The sequence below is a fragment of the Sinocyclocheilus anshuiensis genome, unplaced genomic scaffold (assembly GCF_001515605.1).
Source record: "Sinocyclocheilus anshuiensis isolate Anshui unplaced genomic scaffold, SAMN03320099.WGS_v1.1 scaffold1065, whole genome shotgun sequence".
Lineage (NCBI taxonomy): Eukaryota > Metazoa > Chordata > Actinopteri > Cypriniformes > Cyprinidae > Sinocyclocheilus > Sinocyclocheilus anshuiensis.
The window spans coordinates 930,981-952,879 of record NW_015555804.1 but is presented as its reverse complement, the minus strand read 5'-3'; the positions used below and the strand labels follow the sequence as shown (position 1 = coordinate 952,879).

The window sequence follows — 21,899 nt, the reverse complement described above, 5'->3', positions numbered from 1 at the left end:
ATATAGCCTTCATAATACACATAGGCCTATAAATTGTTTATCCATTATATAATATATTGTTAATATATGCAAATATATCTATATTCCTAATTTATTTATTGTATATTCTAACATTTATTATCTATTTTTATATGTATATTATGTATATCTGTGTTTTATAATATAATAAACTATATGGCAGTTATACCGCTGAACATAATATCACACATATTGAATCTATAAAAAAGGAATTATGATGACGTCTTGGGCTTGTAAATCCCACTTTAAACATTATATCATAAAAGCTCATGTCTGAATATTGATTCTATTGTTTGTCTACTTATTTGTTCCATTATAATAACATCCATTGCTTACCGAACACTGTTTGAATAGATGGATATATATTCTTTGGTTGGAAAAAAATTGTTGCTGGATATTCTCTGTCACAGACCTGTATCTGTTTAAATGGCCTCTCTTCTTTGTATTTGCTGTCAGAGTCTTTGTATGATGGACAATGTACAGAAACCTCACCTAAGAAGAGCAGACAATGAAGTACTGCCATTGTATCAGTGCAGATGTGCGTCAGCTGTGTCGTCCTTTTATAAACCCGAATGAAGGTCAGACTGGGAGAAATTAGCACTGCTCGTCGAGCATTAACTGAAAGGTGGGAATTTTAATGGCAATGAGACATTAAACACCAAGCTCTCTGACTTCAGTGTTAGAGATGGTTCACTATGTCCCCAGAGTAGTTATATATTTTACAGATCAATATTTTGTAAGAAAAGAGGCTGGCGACTGGAACCGAGCTTTAAGGTTCTGCTTGCATTGATGGATGTGTGTACTGCGCTAAGCTGTAGTGCGTTATGACAAATGAATGGTCACAGGAAGTCATGGTCGTCTGGCCAGTTGCGGTTTCTAATCAACCCTGAGGCGCTTAACACCTTTTAAGGGTTTGACCTGTTTTTGTATGTGGTTTTCTGCTGAGTCATGCATTGTTTCCTGCTTGTACACAGGCCTGTTTGTCTTTACAAGTAGCTATGGTTCATTTCATAGCTTTTGTTTGAAACATCATGATATATTCCTATATATCAGTGTATTCTTAATGTTCAAGCTGTCTAGAAAGTAAACTGCAAACAGTTCACTTGGTGGATTTATTAAGACGACTTAAACAGTTTGTCAGTCGAACTTCGGGTCCTTCCTGATGCAGTTCTGTGATGTTATCATTGAGTCTTTCACAGACTCATGCTGCCGCTGACTGATTAAGCATCACTGGTGTCTGCAAATGGCCTCATTCATTGTAATCAACCGGTTTGTTTGAATACTGTGTAGGAAACACTGATCCTTTCAAGCCACCCTGTGAAGAGACACAGATCAATATTTTGATTGAGTGTTGATTAAGGTTATTATCGCAAATGAAAACAAAGGTGCAAAATCTATCTATCTGTCTATCTAATAGTTTTTAATTATTATAATAATTATTATATATATATATATATTATTAATAATTATTATATATATATAAAACGTTTTATTTTCATTTTTAATTTTTATTCCTATATTTTTCTCATCTCTAGCTAAATTAAACGTGACAGTGTGACTACTGTAGACTATTTATCACTGATAGCAAATTTTTATAATTGTATATAGCAATCTGTTTTATATATTTAAAAATAGCACATTTTGAAAAGCAGTACACTAAAATTTTATTAGTATTGCCTTTGTTTTGAATTGCTTTCGTAAATGTTTACTTTTGCCTGCTTTTCTTTGACTTGATAAACTTAATAATGTCCCATGTTTTCAATTCTGAAAAAAAAAATGGTATTTTTTACAGTGCAACACTGTCAGTGAGTTGTGGGAATTTGGTTAGCAGGAGTCTGGCATGAGCATCTGTCTAAGTTTTTTGACTTCTTCATCTTCGGCCGTGGGGAACAGAGCAAGAACTATATGCGGAGGTATCATCAAAAATGCATGGATATCAGACGGAGCAGTCGGCTCTGCTTGAGGAATGCATCAGCTCGAAGGACGAGAGCCAGGGGACACTTTAACAGGTGCGGAGCGTAACGGCTCTATTTCAGACAGCGTGACGAGATGCTCTCTGAGTCGCGAGATTGTTTTACGGATGTTGATTGGTGCTGCAAATGAAGGACATATAGTGGACAACTTTGATATAAAACAACTATACAAGACCTCCCAAACTGAAAGAAATTAAGTTTTTAAGGTGTAGACTGATTTGTAATCAAGGCTAAATTCAAGTTAAGGTGTCTTTGTGACTATTAACTGTCCCATTTGACCACTAAAACACACAACAGTGGCAATTAACCCACAAATACACACAAAGTTCCAAACGCTCAGTCTCCCATTAATGTCCTGACTTGAGCCAGAGCTTATTAAGACCAATAGAGTGTCTAATTAAGCCACGCACTGTGAGAGCAAGCAGCTGGTCTTCCCAGCAGCCTTTAGGATTTCACTGACTGAGGGGCCAATGGCTCTATTCTGGCCTTTTTACATAGACTCTTCCCCTCATCAGAGCCCCAACCCTGTTTACAAAGGTTCAAGCCATGCTGCCTGGCATCTGAATTCATATTTAAGTGACAGTTCACTCAAAAATGAAATATAAGCCATTATTTATTCACATTTATTCATCCAAATTTTGCACAAGTTCACTGTTTTCCATTCAATTACAATGAATGGAGTTTTTTGGTTGCACTTTATCTTACAGGACTTGTACTTACGTGTACTTACAGTGTACTTAACTAAGAAAGTACTGGTAATATAAGGTAACTACATGGGTTAAGGTTAGATTTAGGGTTACATTTACATTTACGTTTATTCGTTTGGCAGATGCTTTTATCCAAAGCGACTTACAGTTGAGTAGGTTCAGGGTTAGTACCTAGTTATTACCCGTACTATTATTATAAGTACATAGTATATGCACATGCGGAACAGGACTGTAAAATAAAGTGCTACCATTTTTTTACCTGTATAAAGGAAGGTAAAATACCATAAAAGTAGTCCATATGATTTGTGTGCTGTTTTAAGTCTTCTGAAGTCATAGCAAACTGAAATTTGTCACAACAAATCTTCTCAACAGTTTTTAAGAAAAGTTACATTGTCCGATTCAAATTGTTCTTTTTAATAATTGATTGTTTCTTTCCTTCTCTTTAATCATTTTTATTCTTATATATAACTTCTTATCTGCATTTGTGTTAGTAAAGTTGTATTATTTATTTTTATTTTGGTTTAATTTGGTCTTTTTTATGATATACATTTTTTTCCCACACAATTTCTTCATTTTTCTACATTGTGCAGCAACTTCTGTTGCTTTAAATGTGCTATATACTCTCAATATTTTGTCAACTGACTTCTAATCGAGTTTAAAAAACTAGTTTGAATGATCCGTTCACTATTTGGACTCATTCGGTTCTTGAGTTCAATTCACTGACTCAATGAATCAGTCTCAGTGAGTTAACCGCGTACTGGAGAAAGATTATCAATGAAAAATGACTTCAATTTTGGTCAGTTTCTTACACAAAGCAATCGTTTTGCTTCAGAAAACATTAGTAGTTGTCCTATGGACCACTTCTGTGATATTTTTTTCATCCCTTTTGAAGCTTGAAAGCTTCAGTCCCAATTCATTGTTATTACATGAAAAGCAGCAATCAAGACAAAGATCAAAGAAAGTCATACAGGTTCAGAATGACATGAAGAGGAGATTAAGATTTTTGACATGAAAAGCTCTTGGAGAGCAACAATCCAATTGGATGAGGTCAGTTGAGGTAATTTACAAATAAGTTTAATAAGTCTAATGACTTGATCTCATCATTGGGCATGAAAGACGTCTGGTCTGTTTGTTGCTGCGGTGAGCTGCTGTTGATATTTTCGGTGCCATGTGATACTTGCGGTTGTCACCTAAGAAGAGTTGGCCTCTCTCGTATGTGCGACTGGAGTTCTGTGTGTTGACAGATGGAACCCCATTGCCCCCCTTTAGTAGCATTGTTTCAGTGAATCACACCTCTTAGGAGATGGGACATCCCTGTCAGAGATTTCCACACCTCAGTTTTCCACTTCAGTCTTCTTTCCTTCTCTCTTTCTCTCTCTCTCTCTCCCATCTGTCCCCAAGGAATGCCTGAAAATAGCATCCTAGGGAAAACTGGGTCAGGCATCATCATGGGTTCCTGGGGTGGGATTTGGAGGTTTGGGTGTGCGCTAAGTGAAGAGTCGGGGGGTGGAGAGTATCGAACCTGGGTTATATTGACAGATGGAGCTGTCTTTGTCCCTAGATTTACTTTGTGCCGTATTTTTCCTGACTTGCATTTTGGCTCTGTTTGCATTCTTATTCTGTCTCACTCGTTTTCCTGGCATGGCTACTTTTGTTCTTTAGACTGTCTGCACCTTTCTTTCATTGAAGTTCACCCAAAAATTCTCACCCCAATACTCACCCTTATGTCATTCCAAACTCATTTGCAGATTTTTCTTGCTGTTTAACACAAGAGTAGATACTTTTGAAGACAGTTCTCTGGTTGGGATAGTAATTCATATTTTTATGTGGCCTGGCCTGCCAACATTAACCCCTTTCACACATACAGTCTTTACTGGTAATTACTGTTAAGAGATCATGTGTGAACAGGACCTTTTCAAAAATACTGGTAAATTCGTTCCGGCAATTTACCGGTATGAGACGTTCTAACATTACCAGTATATTACCGGTAATGTGCTCTGTGTGTATGCAGAATGAGATTACCGGTATGAGCACGTACGAGTTCAGAACGCGCTGACGTAAGACGTCTACTCTGGGCCAATCATAACATTCTGACGCAGATGACGCAATATGTAAAAAAAATCGACTGATTTAATTAAACAGAAACTTTTTAAATATAGCTAAATATAAAAATGTGCGCAGGGTTAAGCTGTGCTATTGTTGGCTGCCACAGTAACAGCAATAAGCTTAAGGAATTCCTGTAGGCCTACTTGTTTTGCGTACCAGCAAATCTGTTCATGTTCAAAAGAAAACGCGCATAGCTAACAGCGGTTAAGTTAAAATACTGTGTGTGAAGTAATAAAGTAATGCGTAATAAAGTAATGTTTGATCTCGCTCGTGTCACTGTGAAATCGTTCCTACTAGGGCTGCACGATATATCGTTTCAGCATCGATATCGCGATGTGCGCATCCGCCATAGTCACATCGCAGGATGTGCGATGTTTAGTATAGGCTACTGATCGTTATATTTACACTGATTGTTTTCTTTGCTCACACACAGACACGGTGTCTACACTGGACGCGACAGCTGTACAGGGATACCCATTGTAAATAAATTTATTAGCAGAGCAACTGCAAGGGATTTTCAGTGCTGGAAATTCATTAATCCTTTGTTGAAACTTCCGCGTCGTCACGGAGAGCGCATTGTTTATACAATCAACAAGTGTGTGGTCTCGTGGTCTGGTCGAATCATGTAGTGTGTGCGTTCAGAGGATTATAAGGCTAAAAATCGGTTGAACTGTCTTCATGTCTGTGGTCTCCCATGGTTTTAAAATCGTTTAAGATTTGAAAATCGTCTAGTGTGCGGCCAGCCTTAATTTGACTGTAAAGCATCATTCCAGTCGGACTTCCACGTTTAGGAAAAAGATGGATAGCTCAGTAGTTCGATTTGAAGTCGTCTTAATACAATGTCTTTGGGCCAGAAGCAGCTGCATGAATGTGAATGTTTGACACAAAAATGAAAACATCAACAAAAACTCTGACCGCGTTTACCCCTCCATGTTTACAAACACAACATCGGGAGGCGCAGCCGTTAAGAGATCACAGAATTTATTTTGAAAGTGATGTGTGAATGGCGCTTTACTGGTAAAAAGACAGAACGAATGAATGTATATATTTCTTTGATGGCAAAGCTGAATTTTCAGTGTCAGTACTCCTGCCTTCGGTGTCACATGATCCTTCAGAAATTCTAATATGCTGATTTTCTGCTCAAGAAACATTTCTGATTATTATCAATGTTGAAAACAGTTGTGCTGCCTCACATTTTTTTTTTAAGTAGTGATAGATTTAGTTTTTTTCAGGTTTCTTTGATTAATAGAAAGTTCAAAAGAACACCATTTATTTGAAATCAAAATATTTTGTAACATATCTTTACTGTCACTATTGATCAATTTAATGCATCCTTGCTGACTAAAAGATTGCTGAAATATTCATTTATTTAAAAAAAAGAAAGAAATGTTAAAAAACTTACTGACCCCAAACTTTTAAACAGTAATTTGCATATTTTTATATATATATTTTAATAACTATTAAGACTTCTTTACAGTTTTTTGTTCACTGTTTTTCTTCAAGAAAAGAACATGTGCACTGGAAGTTAAACAGCTATAATGTAACTCCATATATTCATAAACACATTTTGCAGGAAAATGATGGCATATGATCCGAAGGATTACTGATTGATTTGTACTTTCCTACTGATGACTGTGTGATGATAATTATTTATTACTTGACAATAATTCATGATTACATCCTTGAATAATTAAAGACAGAATTTGTGTATTTGGATGAACTATTTTTCTTTAATGCTATTGCTTCTTTCTACCTCATTTAAATAATAAATATAAACAAAATTCTAAAGTTAACCAGAGATCTTATACAGCTTATGTTTCAGGCTGCTCCCACAGGGCAAACAACCTGTCTTCACCCTAAATAATTATCAGCATAAGCACTGAAATAGAGTAAAACTGCTGTTAATTAGATTTTACAATGCTCCCCTCAAACCAAGATTCCACATCATGAACACAGAGAGCTTCTCTCGGCAGAAATCCAATCAGGTTTTTCTCTTATGTTTACAATTTCTAAAAATCCACCCTCCAGGCAATTGTGAAACGGCTTCCTATTCAGTGCTTATTCCTAAACTTCATGAATACTGAGAGCAACTTGTAGTATCCCAGTCTTTTCGGCAAGGCCATGCCCTCATGTACAGTACAGTTTCAAAACCACACCTGCACCTTCTCCAATGGAAGTCCCCAAACTTGTTTTATATAGCCATGCTGATGTGGCAAGTTTTCATATAGTTTGTGAATGTGAATTCATTTATCAAAGTCTGCGAAGGAACAACACTTTAGCTTGCCACTTTTCACCCTAGAGTTCAATGCAATGGGAAACATTGACACGAATCATGCGAAAAGGCCCGTAGGCTTTGCTGTCTGTCTAAAAACAAGGCCTGTGGGCTTAACGGTGGGATGTAAGGTGCCAAACAGAGTCTCAATGTCTTGTCGCTGCGTCTGTGTTTATGAAGGACACAGCCCAGCTCAGTGGGACTTAATGTGTGAATGGCTCTCTCTTTCTATCTTACCCTACGGGCCTTCGGTTGATGTCAGAGGACAGGGTGTTAGCGGAAGCTCCCTTTGGTTGCTAATGCTAGTGTTGTGGTTTATTGCATAATCGACTGGTTAGACATACTGTAATAGTTCATTTAGACGCCATATTGAATTTAATGCAGATGAAAACGAGGCTGTGAAGGATCAACTTACAGTCTTTACAATGGACTGCACTGTATAAAGGTCCCAGATCATGTAATTTTCACCAACTCACAAATTTCAAAACTATTTTATGGAGTTTTTGTCTACTGATTTTTTTATTTTTTTGGAAAGACATTTTGTCAGCTGAGCAATCCATTGAGCACACTGTACCTCTGTCCCTCACAGCTTTGTTTTAATTTCTGTCAAAAATTAAATATGGCACTTCAGATTATGACTAAATAGTTACATTTCTGTTTCTACTGTTCATGTGAATAGAAGTCTACAAAAAGGCAACTACAAAAATGCCCCACTGCAATACAAAATATATAATTTTCAAAGGCAAATTTGAATATTTTCAAAATAATATAAATTGAAGGCCTGGATCTGGATCTAACGGTACCATATTGGCTGATATTAAAGATTTTTTATTTATTTAATAATATACAATTGTGCAATACTCATTTCCTATAATAGTAAATTTTTCCTTTTTCCATCATGTAATGCTCATATGAAGTAAATCTTTTTAATAACACTGTTAAATGTCATTTTTAGCAAATCTCAAAATAAATATCCATTCATTTTTCATACTGTAGATGTTGTGAAGCCTAAATTCACTTGATTTAAATTTTTAGTCTTTTATTTTTAATTTACAGTACTGCTTAAATGTTTGGGGTCAGTAATGTTTTTTTTAAGAAATTAATCATTTTATTGAGCAAGGATGCATTAAATTAATCAAAAGATTTATAATATTCCAAAATTTTCTAATTCAAATCAATTCTGTTCTTTTGAAAACTATATTTATAAAAGAACCCTGAAAAAAATGTCACAGTTTCCACAAAATTACTAATCAACAAAACTGTTTTCAACATCGATATAAGAAAAGTTTCTTGAGCACCAAATATAAGAAAACAACAAATACACCAAATATTAGAATGATTTCTAAAGGACCATGTGACACTGAAGACTGGAGAAATTATGCTGAAATTTCAGCTTCAAAGACTGTTTTAAATTGTAATAATATTTCACAATATTACTATTTTTACTGTATCTTTTTGATTAAATAAATGCAGCCTTGTTGAGCATAAGAGACTTCTTCCAAAACCATGAAAAAATCTTACCAGTCCCATGAAATATTGAATTTTAATATCAGCCATTTATGCATTATTAGACAGTGTAACTTGATGGCAATGCTCTTATATGTTAGTCGGTTTGTTTGCTAATACCGGCCTAACATGTAGCTGCCGATGTCATAATGACATTGCTGAACAACTGACATTGATGTATGTGTTTATAAAATGTAAGTTTAAGTTAAAAAAGCTTTGTGTCAATATACTAAAAGCCAAGCTAATGCATTTGCAGCAGGGCGACAGAAACATGTTGCGCAGGATTATGGCATTGGCAGTTATCAAACTGCTGCATCACTGTCACAGCTCATTCCACTGGCTTCTTGCTGCTTCAAGAGTTCTGACAATGCTGTTTCCTTATTCCTCTCCAGGATTCAAGTGTCCTGTCTGCTCCAAATCAGTGGCATCCAATGAGATGGAGGTTCACTTCATCATGTGTCTGAGCAAGCCCCGCCTCTCCTACAACGGTAAGACACTCCCCCTTCGTCTCCGCCCACTCTTATTCCCGCAAACTTCAGCAGTATCATCTCAACATCTATCCTCTGCAGTATTTTCCTCCTTTTTTTGTGTCACTATATCAGTTTATCCTTTCATTCTCCATTTCATTCTGGTCTGTGACTCCATTCCGGGCCTGAAAAGAGTCTGTGAACTGTGAAAATCTAGGTCTCTCTCTCTCTCTCTCTCTCTCTCTCTTTCTGTTTTGCTGTGGGAAACCAAGGTCAACACTGTATATGACATTTGTCACCCATTTTTGATCATACTCTTATTTGCTGTTTCATGGCATCTGTAATCTGTCTAATTACAGTCAATTATTCAAAATATTCCTCTACGGATTTTTACTCCAGCCATGTTTGATATTACTGTTCATATTATTTTAAAGATATTACTGAATTTGCATTGCATTAAAGTTCCGTAATATGATGGATATCCGAGTCAAATAGAATGTTCAGTGGGAAATAAATAGGTCAGTATTTGATTTTTTTCCATTGGGTTTTCATTGAATCCTTTCATCAATCATGCCAAAGTTAAATGTAAGGCTATATTAAATATTCTTATTATTTTTTTGTCCATGGTTACATTAGATAACTTTTTTTTTGAAAGATTGTATAAAGTTTTTCTTTAGAAAACTGTTTAGAGCTTTGATGAATTGAATTAATTGCTCAATTTAAAAAAAAAATATATAAAAAATTAGGTCAACTTTGATTACATTTGATCTTTTATGCTTTGGTCAATTCATTTAAAACTGAGCTAAGTTCAAATAAACTGACTTCTAACTAGGGGTGTGCGATATATATCGTCTGCGATAATATCGTAATTGTTGTTTTAACGATGTGCGATTTGACATTATCGAGTATTTTGCAAAAACCATTCAAAACATCCCTACAGAGCGCACGCATACAATATGAAGAATATTAAAAACATTAGGAGTCAGCTGTCTTCGGCAGTCCTTAAGGTACCAGCACAATAACACACTCAGAAATTCATTTTAATCTAAACCTTTTATCTATTACCTATAATCCTATTTTATTATATTAAAATAATTTAGATCTTTTATTTTTTGTAGTTCATTCATTTTATTATTTCATTTTCTTTTCATTATTATTTTTTTCTTATATGAAAATAATTGCAATTTTAATAATTTTAAAATTAATGAATATAAATAAAAAATTTAAAAAAAGTTTAAATTTTTTTATTACATTTTTGTTTTATTTGAATCTTAACCTATTATCTTATATGAAAATGTTTTATATGAAAATCATTTCATATGTTTTTTTATTTATTTTATGTTATTTTCAGCAGTCTAAAGTTTTTTAATCTGTATAATTCAAGAAGCGAGGTGATAGATTGACAAGCAGCACTAGCTCACTATCTATTCTGAACTTTTGGATCAGTAAGTCAAGTGCAGCTTTGCAGGAAGGTGGCACACATGACATAGCTGTAGTGACCCGAAGACATGCGTAGTGTCTGCTTGTAACAGCTGTGTTGGGTTGGATGGATGTCTGACTGACAGCTACCTGACTGAGGGACAGCTGTCCAACCCAGCTTGAGCTAAAGGTGACCCGGAGCGATGCATCTGATCTTTACTGGTGTCACATGATCTTTCTTCACAAAAACATTCATTTTATGCCTTTTGGCTTACTTGTCAATAATTATTGACCTAAAACAAGGCTTTTAAATGTACAGGCACCTTTAAAAGTAAATTAATACAGGTTATGCATGTTAATACCAGTTGCAAACAGCAAGAACACTTGCTTTCCTTTCCTTTTCAATTTGTTTTGCTTCTATTTAATCCCTCGTTTTATCATTTTGTCACTTACTGACCTCACCATGTTCAAGTCAGTGACATTACCAGACCAGAACACTCTGCAACTAATCTTATTTCCCACAATGCACTCTGTCCCATTGTCAACTGCAGCCAGTGACAGTCACACATCAGCAGATCTGGCTCACTGTAAAAGCCGCTGTCTGTGAATGCAGTATGTACACTTTGCTTGTCTTTTGACACTATGGTTTGTGCCCGCTAGCCCTCCAGTTCTCTGTGAACTCTAATCCACCCGTTTGTATTGATCCAGGCAGGGATATAACCCTGGACTAATGCTAGATGTAACATTGGACTAACCCTGAACTAATACATGTTTCACCCCAGAGGAGATGGTATCAAAGTCGAGGGGATTTCATTATAATAATATTCAGCAGATAGCAAAATAATTATATGCTTTGAGTGTGATTTCCAATGTATTTCAGAACTTGCAGTCACAAAATAATGGATGGATATTATATTGTGTTGTTCTCTATAAAATACAGCGCTACTTTTTTGTGATGTTCAAAGTGTTCTGAATCAATCTGACAAATCACCTAATGAAACAGTCCAAATAATTAGTGAGTTAACAACTCCGTTGGAGTGCTGACTGAAGGAACAACTTGTTCACTGAATCAGAGTGTTTACCAAGTAAACAACTCATTCACCTAATCGTTTAGTGAAACGTTGATATTTATATGTGCAAAAAGTAATTGTGTTGTAAGACTTATAATGAGAAGTATAATAATATTGAATTAAATGAAAGATCTCAGAGTGTTACAATTGTCACTGAAAAGGGTTTGAAGGAAATTGTAACACATGAAAAATATTAACCCATTTTATCTTACAAAATAGTTAATTTTGTAGTTTTTCTTTATTATTAATTCTTTTAAATCAGGAATAATGTGTTTAAAGCAAAAGTGTAAGTGGGAGATTTAAGTATTATTTAAATCATATATTAATTATTTAACTATGGGATATATTATAATTCACTGAATTGTTTAGTGTGATAACAACTCACCCATTGAGTTATATTTTATTTTCATCATTTTAAAAAAAATATTGCAATTTTTTTATTTTTTTATGAATTGTATTAAATTTTAATCTAACCTATTATTTCTTTAAATTATTTTGATTATTAAAATACTTTTTTATTTTGAATATTTCATAAAATTTGATTTGATTGTGATTTTATCATAAATAATAGCACACAGAAATATAATTATAATTCACTGAATTGTTTAGTGTGCTAAGTGACACACTGAATTATTCTGAGAATTAATGGAGTTAAAAGCTCACTTTTTAAATTGAACATTGAATAACTCACTCACTGAATTGTTTGTAGTGTTTGCTGAGTCAACAACTCACTAAACTGCAAATCAGTACATCCTGTGTTGTGGTATTTTCTAAGTTGTTTTAATAAATGTTTTTTTTTTTGTTTTTTTTTTAATGCTGTGTTATACCAGATTATAGATAGATAGATAGATAGAGAGAGAGAGAGAGAGAGAGATAGATAGATAGATAGATAGATAGATATTTTTCTTTCAGCCATGAGACCATGAAGAAAACATTGTGCAGCAGAAATGTTTTTCTGCCCTCTGAAAAACTCTCTCTCATCCCCCTCCCCATGTGAGAGCTAAATTTAACAGCAGGTATTAAAATATCATCAAGCATAGTCCTGACTTGGAAAAGACACACTGGCCAGCTCACATGGGCCCTTCAGAGGGTGATACACACACAAAACTGCTGTCAAAGTAATAGCATTAACATTTCAGGGGCTGAACCGAAAAGCCCAGACACAAATTGACAGCTAGCGGAAAGAATGGGGAACATGATTACCAACAACTTGAACTAAAAGGGCCTAACCAGCGACTGATCTCTCTCTCTCACACACACACACACCTGTCCATTCCTGTAAACTAGTGCAGCTCGTCTGAGCTGCTGAAGTCATCGGCCCTAAGAGGATAACAAGCTCAAGTGCTGGACGGTGTGCGTCCTGCTGTTGTCCAGGGATGTGTAGGGGGAAAGGGCAGCATGTTTGGCTTGCTGGGACCAGCGTCTGGAAAATTGCTACAGCATTTCAGAATTTTTTGAAGAGTTAGAATAGTTGCAATTTTTTACATAAATCCCTTCATAACTCACAAACAACTACACATCTGTCTAATATATATTTAATAGAAGACATTTAAATGGCAAAAAGTAACTATACTATTAATACTTAAGAATTAGAATGAGAAATATAATAATACTGAATTAAAGAGTGTTGCAATTGTCACTGTAATGAGGTTAAAGGGAATTGTAACACTTAAATATTTAATAAAATATTTGCCAGTTTTATCTTAAATAAGATCCAACATTAATTATTACTGTATAGTTTTATCCTTTGTGTTATTTTTGTGTTTAAGTTTATTTATATATTTATTGATTTTGTCAAAAATAGTAAAGCATAAATTTAAATGGGACATTTAATTATTATTTCAAATTCATTACAATTATTTGATTATTTAAAAAAATAATAAATGAATTATAACTATAATATACAGTATGTTCAGTAGTAAGTTTACTTTGATTCAGTCAATATGCATGAAATTGATCAAAAGTGACGTTAACGACATTTATAATGTTACAAAATATTTCTATTTCAAGTAAAATGCATCGTTAATAATAAATAAGAAATGTTTCTTGAGCAGCAAATCAGCATATTAGAATGATTTCTGAAGAATCATGTGACACTGAAGACTGGAGTAATGATGCTGAAAATTCAGCTTTGTCATCACAGGAATAAATTATATCTTAAACTATATTCAAATAAAAAAACAATTATTTTAAATTGTAATAAAATTTCACAATATTACTGTTTTACTGTATTTTTGATCAAATAAATGCAGTCTTGGTAAGCATAAGAGACAACAATATTTTTTAAAATTCCAATTTTTTTAACAGTAGTGTTTGTGTCAATTATTTATATACTTAACATATTTAAGTTTAAAATCAGCCTAACTTTGAAGAAATGTAGCATGTTACAATTGCCCCTGGTCTCCCGTACTGCGTCGCCTCGCTAAGCTGATTTGTATTTGGAGCATATGTCTGCCGTCTGTTCTCTATTCATTCCTGCCATCATTTCCTATTTTTCCCAGCTCACCTCTTCTTGCTTTCCACCCGTGTCGTTCTCTCTCTCTCCATCACATCCTCTCTAAACTGCAATCTATCTCTTGTCCCGTCTGCCCGCTGCCTGCACACAAAACAATGGAGCTTCATCTCCCCATCTTCACCTCAGGTGCCCTAACGGCGCTTTTTCAGCAATGCAGATGGCTGGCCGAAAAAGTTATTTTGTTATTGTTCATTAAAACTAAACTGAAATAGGAAACCTGAATAAAAAAACTAAATATACCAATAAACTATTATAGAAGAAACGGCACAAACAAATTTGTGACACATCTTTCAGGTGGTATTGCACCTCTGTAGTGTGAGATTGATCCTAAAGCATTCTGGGAAAGCGGGTTAACCCTCAATCAACATCCTGCGTTTGTACAAACTCCATTATCCCGTGATGGTTCTTTAACCTTCTGTCAGTAATTACCACACTCCAAACCTTTACACCCACAGAAACACACACTCTCACACACACACACAGGTGTTTCCAGGGGAAGCTGTGCACGTTATACGAAAGGCACATTTCCTGTGAAGAAGACTTTTACTGGAAACTAAAACTGTCTGAGAACGGTGTATTTGTGTATGTGTCCGAGTCATTATGCTGGTATGGGCATGCGAGTCAAATCGTGTTGGTTGTTGCCCTTAAGCTATTAGCAGAAAATAAGTATACACCTCGTTGTCATCTCTCCACCACAAACATTCACCATTCACACAGCAATGAACCATGAGTAGCTAGTTATGTTAACTGCCAACCCATCTCACTTAACCAGCCGTCACTGTGAGTGAGAAAGCGGAGGAACGCTGTAAACGGCATTTCATGCGTCTTTACTCACCGCTGCCCCCTGCTGGCAAACAAGCCATTTTGATTAATACACAGTATGTTTTCATGAATATCCAGTATCAAACATCCCAATCCGACATAAGTTGTGACATGTTGGTAATGGTACCACAGTTGTGCTGCAAAAAAAAACAAAAAAAAACACAAGACTTATGTATTAAAGTTAGTTTACATTGATTTTATAAAATGGCCAAAAATATGATAAAACTGGAGTTTTCAAATGGGGTCCATGTACTACAAGGGGAATATTACTGTTTTTATTGTTGTTGTTTTTTTTATCTTACCAATCTCAAACTTTTGAATGGTAGTTGGTGTTTTTAAAGTTTTTTTTTCCAGAAAACTATATGGAAATATGATTCTTAATAAGTACATAAATATTAGTGCCATCAAAATTAGGGTGTTAACGCAAACAATTAATTTTTTCAGTTTAATGCGTTAAAAATATTTAATGCAATTAACGCAGAGGCGGAGCTAGGGCCACCCCACTCACAACTGCTGCTTCGGTCTCTTTTTTCTTGACAAGAATTGCGTTTATGTAGACACAGAATGTCTTTACGTCCACATCAACTGAAAAACTATTCAGACGCGCACTCCAACTTCACCTCAGCACCAGGTGCTAGTCAAACGAGCGTGAAATAAAAGGTACAGGCGACGAGAGAGCTAGAACAACAGTGAACTGTGGTCAGATGAGATGTTGTCATGCAGGCCATATGTCAGTAAAAACGAATTTTCCTGTCCTGTTTGCCATTATACTGTGCTTGTAGCACGTGCTCTTCACTTGCACGCACAAATGTAGTGGCGCATGCTGTGTATAATTCCTTAAAGCGCAAATGAAACTACGAGCATGCAATGCCATAGTTATGTCATCAGTTAAGTCATGAAGTTACCAAAAAGGCGATTAAAGCTGCCTAAAACTATGCATGCATATAAGTATTTGTTATATATGAGTCAGATTTAAGAACATGTCTCTGAAATGCAGTGGATTTCAAAACTGTCCTGGAGCAGCCCAGCCCTCTTAACAAAAAGGTGATTAAAGCTGCCTTTAAACTGTGCATGCATGTTATATATTTTATATGAATCAGATTTAAGAACATATATCTGAAATGTTTTTTAAAACGGTCCTGTAGTACCGCAGCACTGTCTCCCTCATCTAACACACTCGATTCAACTCGTCAGCTCATTAGTAGAGACTTTAAGACCTCAAGTGGGTCAGAAAAGGTAAAGAGTTGTGACAAAATGCGATGTGTGTCAGATCCGCGTCATGTTCAGCAGTGGCAGCTCTTAAAGCAGCCAAAATAACCTAATAACCCAGCTTCTGTGATGTCCGTTAATCAAAGAACAAAAGAAAAAAAGAGGAAATCAATAACTTTTGTATCTTTAAAGGAACACTCCACTATTTTTGAAAATAGAATGATCTATGCTAAGCTACAGCTAAAAGTGCTACCGCCAGACCCGGAGATCAGCTGAATGGATTCGAAAACGGTAAAACTCAACTGTTTAATTCTAGGGGAGTTGGAAAATGAGCCTATTTTCAAAAATAGTGGAGTGTTCCTTTAAGGATTCATCTATATTTAATTTAGACTTTAGTGTTTGATAACTTTATTCAATTTCTGTATATTTCCTACTTGCTGAAGGGCACAGGTAGCTAAATATGACATTTATTAGAATGGGTTTATGTGAAGTTTGTACATAAGTGAAGTGTAATTAAACCCCATTTGAAAACTGTAAAAATGTACTCAAATTTTTATGTAGTTTTCAAATGGGATGAATGTGCTCCAAAGGGAATACGTAAAATTTAAGTAATATTTTTGTAAACAGTTATATTTATTTATAAAAAATATATATATGTTAAAAAAATATTTATTTACACTTAATTTTATTTATTTATTTATTTATAACCATATTTGCATATAGTCTTTTGAAAACCTATTTAATTAAAAAAAATCACATTCAAAAGTTTGGGGTTGGTAATATTATTACAATTTAAAATAACTGTTTCTATTTTAATATATTTTAAAATGTAATTTATTCCTGTGATTTTAAAGCTGAATTTTCAGCATCATTACTCCAGTCTTCAGTGTCACATGATCCTTCAGAAATCATTCTAATATGCTGATTTGCTGCTCAAGAAGCATTTCTTATGTTGAAAACAGCTAACATTTGTGTGGAAACTGAGATCATTTTTTCAGTTTCTTTGATGTATAGAAAGTTCAAAAGAACAGCATTTATTTGAAATAGAAATCTTTTGTAGCATTATAAATTTTCTTTATTGATCAATTTAATGCATCCTTGCTGAATAAAAGTATGCATTTATTTTGACATATCTTACTGACCCCAATCTTTTTGAACGGTAGTGTTTATATATCAGTCTCTTAGGTTTGCATTACATGCTCATTGTGAGTGTCTGTGTATTTGTTATAGATGACGTGTTGTCAAGAGATGCAGGAGAATGTGTAATATGTCTCGAGGAGCTACAGCAGGGAGACACCATCGCTAGACTGCCGTGCCTCTGTATCTATCACAAAAGGTGAGATGGACAGCAACAACACATTTTCTTCTACTTTACTATCAGATTCCCCGTTTTTATTGCGCAGTTTATATGGTTAATACCTTTTTAATCAACACCAGTACTGGTAAAATGGTTGTGATAATGACAGACCTCATTGTGTCCAACCTTGTGTCAGTCTGATCTTAAACATGACAGGAAATGTTACAGCTTTTAGCCAGTCAAATGAGCTTCGGTCTCAGCTGTCAAACTGCCTGAGAATTTACATTCCACTTTTTTTTTGCTGATCATGAAACCCAAACCTTGTCATGTCCTATATATAATTATGTGATTATGTAACTATATGATTGACATTTCTTGTCTGGATATGGTGTCTCAGCAGGAGGCTTCTGGGTATTGAATGGCACACGTATTGGAAAGTCTCAAACCTCAGACACCTTGAAGTGAACCACATGTCTTGCTGACGTTCTTTTGCAGCTCACACTTGAGATGTTTTCAGATGCTGAAGCACAATCAAACTAATTTGCTACAAGCAAGTTATACGCTCAGTCCTAACCTGGCGAGGCACAATAAAGTGACAACCGATAAATCCTATCACTTCCAAGTTAATCGTAATATTTTTGGCCTAACCAGCTGCAACCGGCAAGACATTTGTTACACTTGCTTACATGGTTTCTATATCCAGTCCAGAATCCTGCTCTACATAGCTGTATATTAAACATCAAATATGTTGGCTGTGATTTAGTAATTTCTTGCACTTTTAGCGAGGACAGCAAAATGATTTAATGCTGGACCTCATCTTAATAACCATTAGTAGAATCATTTAAAAGCATTATGCTAATGGAAAGGTTGTTTTTCTGATGCAAATTACATTCAAATTGAACCTAAGCTGACATTGTTAGCATCTTTTTCATTAGCTGTATAGACTCCTGGTTTGAGATCAACCGCTCCTGCCCTGAACATCCTTCAGACTGACCTTCATCATCTACTTCTGATACCACTGAGAAAGGTGAACACCATCACACAAATATTCACCTACATGCAAACACGTGTCTCAATAATTTGATATTTCAAGTAATCCTTTCATATTGGAATTTTTGACTTTATCAAATTTAATTAGCAGCATTATCTCATTACTTCAGTGCACCACTTTTAAATAGACTATAGAAAGCATTTTCCAGAGAAGCAACACAGGATTTTTTTTTTTCATTTGGAGCATTTTTAGACATGTAGTAAATGTGAAAGTATCACCTTAATGTTTTCACCCTTGAGGCCTCTATATATAAAATTGTGTTCACGAAGCGCTAGAACTCAGACCTTTTTATTATTATTATTATTATTTTGCAAATTAAACACTTTTTTTAACACTTAAGTCCTCTAAAAAAATCCATGTTTACAAAGGTCTAGAACTCAGACCTCTTCAATAGAATATTGTTATTTTAAATTATTATTAATGTTAAAATATCACAAATAACAGTAATAATATGCAAATGCAAGTTTTTACACTTGTGTCCTCTAGTCTAAAAAATTCAACTTTCACAAACATCTAGAACTCAGACAACTCTCCTATTATTATTATTATTAACAATAATTATTTATTGATTTATTTTTATCAGTAGTAGTAGTAGTAGTAGTAAGTTGAATATTGCATAAGATATAATACTATATAATAATTATTTTTATTTTTATATAGGATTTTTTTCTTGTAATTTATTGATTGGTCCGATATTGAAAAGCAATCTGGTTAAAGCTTCAAACTTGAGTTTCTATGTATAAATGCACGTTATACTTCACACACACCACTGACTTAAAGCAAACCATTTGCAGACTAGCACCTGAGACCCCTGACATAAACCAAGTGTGAAAACACTCGCGGGCTCAGTATAACTCATATTTCTTCTTTGTCGCATTTCCTCTCACTTTAGGGCACTTTATAGACCTGAAAAAAAATCACATTACAAAGATCTAAACTTAATACCACTCTATTAGTGTTTTATATTTTTTTCTATAATTTCTTCATTGACATGGTATTGAAAGGCGGTCGAGTAAACGCTTCAAAATTAAACCTTAAACATGCTTGTGTTTGTATAAATGCACTTTATACATCACCCACACAGCTGACTTACAGCAAACCACGCTTAGACCACCTCCCGAGATCCCTGACATAAACCATGTGTGAAAACACCCTCGGGCTCAGTATGACTCTCATATTCCATCTTTGTCTCTTTTTTCTCTTACTATAGGGCACTTTATGGACCTAAACCTGGATATCCTGACACAAAAATAACCAAATAAATCAATCTACCAACCAATTCGATCAAAACCTATGGAAACGGAAATGTGTCATCGCAAAACTGAACCAAATAAAAGCGTTCATCCAGCCAACACCGTCATTACCACTTGCAGAATCCCAGAATCTCCTGCCTGCTGTGCTAGAGACTGCTAAACTGCTAACCGGCCCCTTCACGGCAAAACCACCAACACCGGATCTCTGGCTTTGGAAAACGTCTCGCTTTCTTGCCCCCTCTACATACTCTGTGTTCTTATCGACGTGTGTGTTCAGTCTGCATTCTGACCAGGTCCTCTCTCCTTGTGTATGTAATCAGATGGAAGGAGATGGGGAAGAGGGGGCGGGGCAACACAAGGGGCAGGGTGACAAAATGGGCAGGGCATATGCAGTAAACAAGTAGGAAGTAGACCACGCTTTGCAAATCGATTCAGAGGCCACACCTGTCCTGTCAATCAAACGATGCTTATTAGAGGGGTGTGGCAGGGGCGGGGTTTCACACCTGGTTCGTGGGAGGAGTCTTGTGTGTGCGGTTCACTCGTTAGTGATGTGTTGGACAGCCGGTGGACGTATATTTAGTTATTCTGTGTGTGCATGTGTGTGATCATGTGTCCACAGGCGGGGAAATGTGTAAATTGTGTTTCCTGTTAGTGCCAGAGGAAGTCCAAGACATCAGCATGTGCGTTGGGATGGGGGTTTACGGTCATAAATGGAGAGAAAGATACACTCTCCGTCTGTCTTCAAATGTTTACAATTCACAGTAGATGTCTTTCCCCTACGGATTCTGAAACGATAAGAAGCTCAAAGCTATTTTCCTAGTTTCATCTGCAATTTTTTGGGCAGTTATTATGAAGCGCCGACCATAATATTCAGAGTTTCCCTGTAAAAGCCTTTAGTACGTATTCAGTGTGTGTGTGTGTGTGTGTGTGTGTGTGTGTATGTGTGTGTGATTTCAGCTTCTGTCCATTCTCCCATTTTTTCTCTATGTGACTGGCCAGCTTGCGTCTGGTAAGCTAATGTTGCTTCACTACTGTATGTAAAGCCCAGATATACTGGTGTGAATCTATTACAAGATCATTTCTATGATCTGCATTAACTTTTTATTTTTGAAAAATCTGAGAAACCTCACAAGAAATCTATTTAACCTTCAGGATGCCTCTGTCTACTGTATAAACAGCAAGCACTGTTAGAAAATAATGTTGCTGTAATTGTAAAAAATAAAAAAGTCAAAACAAATAAAAAAGGAGAAAGGAGTAAAATGAAAAAGGTAGAAAAAAAATAACCGCAAGAAAATATCTGACAACCTATTACTTTTTGTGTTGGATAGAAATAGAGCATTTCTGAGGTTTTTTTCCTGCTTTGTGCCTGTAAATGAGGGCATACAAACACCATCCATCAAAACAATGGATAACAATTTCGCCTCACCTTGTAAAACTAATCAAACAAATAATAAAAACAGAGTCAGGTAGCGTAGTACTATCTTGTGCAGCATGGGCTGCGGAAAGTGACTCGGCACTCTCGAAACCCATCCTTTTCTTATTTTTGCATTCAAGTCAAGTCATTTTGTATGTTTTTCTTTTCGTTTTTTTCCAGGGACATGAACGGATGCCTGTTTCTAGGAGTGTACAAACTAAGTGTCTGATGATTTCGATGTGCAATCTGTGGGACAAGTAATAATGATGATGATCATACATATAATTAAAACAAGATGAAATAAGACCAGATGTTGCTTTCTTTTATGGACAAGTCCACTGCAAACACACAAAAGGGTCAATTAAATTCAAAAACAGTCACTTAAGAAAGAACAAGAGACAAAATCATTTGATGTAATCAATTTATTTTCAGTTTATTAAAATGCATTTTCTGTATCATTTATCTTATCAGTCCTTATTTTGAGTTCTGCTTCACAGATTCTGTTCTTTAGAAGCAAATATATCCATATAAATAAATATATTCACAGAAATGTAGAAGGGCAAATGGCCCAAATAAGCACAAGTTTGCCAAGGCACAATGATTTCACTTTAATTCATATTTAAAGGGGTCATATGATGCGATTTCAATTTTTCCTTTCTCTTTGGAGTATTACAAGCTCTTGGTGCATAAAGAAGATCTGTAAAGTTGCAAAGACTAAAGTCTCAAATCCAAAGAGATATTCTTTATAAAAGTTAAGAGTCAGCCACGCCTACCTAAAACGGCTCGTTCTAACACGCCCC

At 35.2% G+C, this 21,899-nt stretch overlaps 1 protein-coding gene across 1 annotated transcript in view; it reads left to right on the top strand.

Moving 5' to 3' along the window:
- The window catches only part of znrf1 (zinc and ring finger 1), a 34,316-nt gene extending 13,360 nt beyond the window's left edge, over window positions 1-20,956 (top strand). Inside the window, exons 2-5 of the mRNA XM_016469167.1 lie at window positions 8,975-9,070; window positions 17,315-17,420; window positions 18,317-18,408; window positions 19,643-20,956. Coding sequence (XP_016324653.1) covers window positions 8,975-9,070; window positions 17,315-17,420; window positions 18,317-18,374 — 260 coding nt within the window. The 3' untranslated portion in view covers window positions 18,375-18,408; window positions 19,643-20,956. The remainder of the gene's footprint in view (window positions 1-8,974; window positions 9,071-17,314; window positions 17,421-18,316; window positions 18,409-19,642) is intronic.
- Window positions 20,957-21,899: the final 943 nt, after the last annotated feature.